Here is a 6,357-nt window from a genome sequence, read left to right on the forward strand (position 1 = left end):
TCATGGTTGATTTCAATTTGTATTACCATCTCTCTTAGTTAGAGTTTTACTGCTGTGAACAGACATCAGGACCAAGGCAACTCTTATAAGGACAACATTTAATTGGGTCTGGCTTACAGGTTCAGAGGTTCAGTCCATTATCATCAAGGCAGGAGCATGCTAGGAGAACACTGGCTTCCAGGCAGCTAGGATGAGCATAATAAAGCCCATGCCCATAGTAACACACCTACTCTAACAAGGCCATACCTCCTAATGGTGCCATGCCCTGGGCCAAGCATATACAAAGCATCACATCATCTGAAAACCATCCTTTCAAATCTACAACATCTTCTTTGATGCTAAACAACTTAAATTCAATTGTGTGACTATAACTGGTCTTTGACACTCATAGAGATTTAAATAGGAATATATATTTGAGTATGCAGGAATGTACCTTCCAAAATTTAAACAATTGGCAGAGACAGCTGACTGCCTGTACAGTCTCCAAAATTCCTTATGTTGTAGTGTCTATCTTCAGTCTTCTGGCCCAAAACATCTGACAGACCTTAAGCAAAGCAGAAATTATGAAGGACTAGCTTACCCTGTATTGGCAGAGTTTAGCAATCAACCATCCTGCATCTGTCCATTTGCCTGCAGATGAAGTTAGGCCATTTCTTACCCAGTAGCACTCTAATGCTAATTATGCTTCCCCAAAAACTGGTTGCACAGGAACATTTGCATATAGCTTCTGGGAACCTACCCCCAGTTGGTTCTGAATGGTAAATAAAGTTGCCAACAGCCAATAGCTGAAGAGGACAGGCTTGGGACTGAGAGGAGGAAGGAGAAGATCTGCCGTGCAGGAAGAGTGTGCAGGGGAGGAGAGACACCATGCCTGAGAAGAGTACAGGACAGAGAGGCATGGCCACCATGTGAAGGAGCCCGGAGAGCATGGCCCAGAGGGGCTGCCCAACTGGGTTCAGGGCAGCCAAGGTAGAATCCAGAATTCAGTAAGTAATAACTGGTAATTATCAGCGGGAGGTAGATTCTATCAGCAATGGAAGTTAGGCAGTGGCCCAGCTCTTGTGCCGTTTAATTCATATTAAAATATAAAGACTATGTGTGTGTGTTTTATTTGGGGACATAAAGCATTGGGGTGGGGAGCAGAACCCACCAACGGGATTCAGGCATAACCATATTTAAACAGCTTACCACAGTTGAAGCAACTCCGCGTGGTGGTGTTGATGCTCAGTATCTTTTTTGAATGGGGGCAGCAGATCTGTCTTGTAATCAAAAGACTTTTCTAATAGCAAGATGATTTTGAATGCCATATTCTGTGGATCTCTGATGCTTTTGAAGACCACCTATAGCATAACTGAATTCTTTTTTTTTCTTTCTTGTCTCAAGTTTATTTGTAAAAACAGCATAGTTCGCTGGTCATCGGCAAATAGTGTGTAGGTGGTTGTGTCACAGCGGTCCGTCTGTCTTCACACTGGCAGGAGCCTTTTCTACGGGGCCTTCACAGGGGCCTGGGCACCCCTGGGAGCCTGGGCTGGAGCTGAAGCCTGGGCCTTAGCTGGAGCTTTGGCCTCTGCCTTGGTTTGAACCTTGGGCTTTGGTTGGCAGAGCCTACGACCCTTGGCCATGTAGCTTCGAATCTTCTTCCCAAGCTTGGGGTGAGTGATGAAAGCCGGACGGCTGAGTCTGTGGCTGGAGCCCTTTGGCATCTTGGGCTTGACGGCCTGAAGTTTCACAAGGGCCTTGATGGCCTCTGCTCGTGCACTCACGGCCTTGGCATTGCTGGCCTGCATCTTCCTCAGGCCTTTCTTGTTGTGCTTCTTGGCAAAGCGCATGTTCCTCAGGAACTTGGGGTCGGCCCCCTTAAGAGATTCATATCTTTGTGACCGGGGTTTCTTGATGCCATTTCTGTGCCATTTGCGGGACTGGTTGTGTGTGGTGTGGTTCTTGGACTTGGCCATGTCTGCACGGTAAACCGCAGCTCCCGCAGCCATAACTGAATTCTTCAAGAGTGATTATTTTAGTTGCTTACTACATAAATAACCTTGAAAACATTTTATTCTAATTAACTACATTAGAATCTAATATGGCCATGAGTTTGACTATCTGGCTCTTAACTTGCATTACTTAATTATCCAAATTATCTTAATTATCTAAACAGTTTATAATAGCAGCTATTGAAAAGACTGGTTCTAAGCCTTGTATGCTTAAATGAGTTGCATAGATACAACGCCTATTTAAGAGTAACAAAATTAATTTTAAATTTTGTATCAATATATAAAAATTATACCAGTGAAAACCTTAAACCTGTATTAATATATAAATTATGTACCAATGTAAAAATTATAACTTCAATTCTGCACAAAATATAAAGATTTCTACCAATGTAAGATTATGGTTGTAGGGTTGGGGATTTAGCTCAGTGGTAGAGCACTTGCCTAGCAAGCACAAGGCCCTGGGTTCGGTCCCCAGCTCCGAAAAAAAGAAAAAAAAAGATTATGGTTGTAAAATGCTTTAAGAGTAAGTTTAATAATCCGTCTCCATTGATCTAATTTGTAATAATACTACTATATCCCTCTTTTTTCTTTTTATGCCCCTTCCCTTTACCTAAGAAAGAAAGAGAAGAGGAAAGAAAAGATAGAAAACCCTGAGTCTGGGGCTGGGGATTTAGCTCAGTGGTAGAGCGCTTACCTAGGAAGCGCAAGGCCCTGGGTTCGGTCCCCAGCTCCAAAAAAAAAAGAACCAAAAAAAAAAAAAGAAAAGAAAACCCTGAGTCTAAGCTTTAGTTTAGTTTCGTTTCCTCCCTGTCCAAAATTATAATTATTTGTAAATTATTCCTTAAAATGACAACATATTTATAATGTATAAAAATGACCTAAACCATCCACCCCAATCTAAGAGATTGGGATGATTTTCTTATAATTGTTCCTGCTGAATAGGGCAAAGAATTCCCTTTTGGGAGACAGCAAGAAAATTAGAAAAAAAAAATGGTTAGTCTTAAGAAAGCTAGCTGTAGTATTTGTTGTTTAGTCTCTGTATCTTGAGAAAGTTCAGGGCTTGACTGAAGTCCTGACTGGAACCATCTGAAAGGCTGGATAAAAAGAGGTCATAGGGGATTAGCAGCTCTTTCTGAAGCTGTTCTCAAAGCAAGTCTCTGGAAAGAGCATCAGTTGAGGCAGAATCAGGCAGGGAGCTGAAATAGCAGGTCATTTCAGCATCCCAAGGGTGAATTGCCACGGCTGTCCTCTTGGTGCTTCGTTCTGTAATCTATGAACCGTACAAGTCATATTTAGTTCTATAAGGATATTTGTATGGAACGCGCAAGGTGCACAGATCGGTTGAGGATGACGTTTTGCTCCTTGTCTGGGCAGGTGAAAGACAACTGTCCTTTTCATGAGTTAGTTTGATCAATAACCAAATCGTAATAAATCTTCACTCAGGCCATGTGAAAGGATAGCATGATGAATTTTGAAGCTTCTGTAGCCAACAAAATTTATGCTCAAGTTTTGGCTAGAGACATTTTTATGTCTCAGCCAGTTTCAGGGCTGTTCCCATGTAAAGGGATCAATAGATCATGTTACCTGACCTGTTTGGTCTTCTTGATTTCTTTTTTCCTTGCTGTCTGCAGTCAATATCTTTCAGGGGTTCTTTCTGTATCATATCTGATCTATATTATTTTAGCATGAATCCAAAGCCCCTTTTTCCTATCCTGTTAACACAAATACAGAGCCTCTCTCCCAAAATAGCATGTCCTTGGTCCAATAACCTGAAGTCATCAAAAGTATAGATTTGGCAGTATTTATTTATTTATTTATTTATTTATTTATTTATTTATTTATATTTAGGCCTGTTCTACTTTGACCTTTCTCACAGAGGATTTGTAGTACCATCATACCCACCAAACTTATAACCACCTTCATTTTGATAATTAAAACAACTTAAAATATTTAAAACAATTATCATTATCTATTGAGATAGGGTTGTTCTGTGTAGCCTGAGCTGACCCAGATCTGTTTATAGACTAAGTTAGGTTCAGACAAGGAACCTAACGAGTCCATGCCTTTGTCTGCTGCACATTGAGGTCAAAGGCCTGGATTTATTTAGCTGAATACTTAAAAAAAGAATTTCCATTTATGTCTCCTTTCTGTCCTTAAAAACAATGAAAGCAATTTTCATTTATTTCTCCTTCAATGGAGATTAATATATCTGTGGATTAATATACTTATATACCTTTTTCTTTATACAAATTAAGTTACTATCCTTTCCTATATTTTTAACTTCAATTAAATTCCCTTCTATTTACTGTATAAGCCGATTCTCGGGCCAACATATGTGTCAGCTGCTAGGCTAAGCAGTTCCAGTGTCCTTGGAGCCCACAGGCAAAGAACCCAGTTGCTTACAATAGATAGCATTGACTTCTTACTTTTTTATTTATTCTCTATTCTGGCTTTAAGTGCAGGAGGCACGCAGCCATGCTCTCTGCCCCCTGAGCAGGCTTCCTTTCCCAGCAGAGTTCCCAGCATCCACACCGAGGCAGCTTAGAAGCATTTGAAGGAACCTCAGGTTGAAGGCCTAGCCCACCACCCAGAGTGTTGTCTGGGTCAGTCTAGAGGGGCACGCTGTGTCCTAGCTTACTCCATGAACCCCAGAATTATGCGCCCCAATTTAGCATATATTTTGTCTTAGTCCCAAACCAATGCAGCTGGGGGAAAACCCTGAATGGCTCTGCTAAGAAACCAATTCTCCTGCCTCCTAATAGTAAAGGGATGGCGTGTGTTTTCCATTCAGGAATCTCGAACCTTTTAAAAGTGAGGTTTTGCCAGACATCGAGGCACCATATGTTGTAGAAATGATTTAAATCCCAGCCTGGGGTTTCTACCAGCCCTTGGTTATTGAGTTCTTGGATGAACGTTATTTACAGTCAGAAATAACTTGGGGGCAGGGCCGTAGGTCTGCATGCCGACTCCAGGTCTTGGGGCCTACTTAGCTTTACAATGGACAGTAGAAGATAAAACCTCACCATCTTCCTATCTTACAGATCTGGATTAGAATGGATCTTCTTGCTTTAAATTAAGCAAAAATTCCTCACAGGCGTGTCCTCCATTTTGGATCGTAGTTCATTCCAGATGTAGTCAAGTTGACAGCCAGGAAAAGCTATCACAATTAAGAGTGCCGGCTGCCCTTGCAGAAGTATCCGCACGGTGGCCCACATTTGACTGAAACTGCAGTTCGAGAGGATCACACAGTCTTTTTTGGACTCTGGGGGCATCTGCATGAATTTGTGCACAGACCAACCCCCATGTATACACAGAATTAAATGATAAAATACAGCTTTAAAAATGAAACCTTGGGGTTGGGGATTTAGCTCAGTGGTAGAGCGCTTGCCTAGGAAGTGCAAGCCCTGGGTTCGGTACCCAGCTCCGGGGAAAAAAAAAAAAAAAAAAAAAAAAAGAAACCTTGTCTCAAGAAACAAGAAACAAACAAAAAATGATAAAAGAAAGACAGAGGAAGAGAGAGAGAAGGAAAGCAAACACATTAGCATTAACATTTCACACTCATGGTCCGCACTTTTCTCAGCTTTCTGCCTTTGCTCAGTAGCAAGTGTGTCCTGTGCTTTCGCTCTCCACAGCTCCAGACCGGTTACTGTCACAGCCACTCCCACCTCACAGGGCCTGTGGAGGGAAGCCCCTGCCTTTCACTCTCCAGAACTGTTGGCTTATTTCTTGGGAATCTGCCATAACCTGCTCGTTAAAAATCACTTGGCTTTGGTATGTTTTTAAGTCGTATTTTCCCTTTTAATCATAGTATAATAGATGTGCATATTTAAAAATCAGGTGGCACCACTTGTAATAAAGCTCACCTCAGATCCTACCCGTCCTCTTCTGACGTCATCCTTAATCTAGTACTTCAGCTGCTTCACTGCACGCTTCTATTCAGACCCTGGGCACTGTGCTCTATTGGCTGTGCACTATGGACTTTCTGCTGTAACAAAATACCACAAACTCAGGGTCTTAAAGTAACACACACATATTTATTTGTTCCTCTGATGGAGATGACGTCTGAGTCTCAAGGGACCTTGGCCAGCCTGGCAGAGCTGGTCTGACTGAGGCCCCGGAACAACCCTCCTTCCCCTCTTCTGCAGAGAGACTGCCTACCACCAGTCTTTTTTATCGCTGTTTTCTGCCTTTGAGATATTTGCAATGTTCTTCTCTTTCGTCAAAGCCAAATTGGCAGTTGCTTTCACCGGCAAGGACACACATACACACAATTGTAATAGGGTTCATCATGGGACATTTAGGGATAATCCAAGAAATTCTCCCCACTGTAAGGGTTTAAATGTAAGTGGACATCTCTTTTGTACTA

At 42.0% G+C, this 6,357-nt stretch overlaps 1 protein-coding gene across 1 annotated transcript; it reads right to left on the reverse strand.

The window, feature by feature from the left end:
- Positions 1-1,484: 1,484 nt before the first annotated feature.
- LOC116884977 (60S ribosomal protein L29-like) lies at positions 1,485-1,979 on the reverse strand. Its single transcript, XM_032886198.1, has one exon. It carries the CDS (start codon positions 1,953-1,955, stop codon positions 1,485-1,487), a length of 471 nt encoding a protein of 156 aa, XP_032742089.1. The 5' UTR covers positions 1,956-1,979.
- Between the last annotated feature and the right edge of the window lie 4,378 nt (positions 1,980-6,357).

This window comes from Rattus rattus, chromosome 15, assembly GCF_011064425.1.
Source record: "Rattus rattus isolate New Zealand chromosome 15, Rrattus_CSIRO_v1, whole genome shotgun sequence".
NCBI classification, from domain to species: Eukaryota; Metazoa; Chordata; class Mammalia; order Rodentia; family Muridae; genus Rattus; species Rattus rattus.

What these genes read in the sequence shown, in the direction of transcription:
- LOC116884977 (XM_032886198.1), bottom strand. Translation starts at nt 1,955, where the DNA reads ATGGCCAAGTCCAAGAACCACACCACACACAACCAGTCCCGCAAATGG.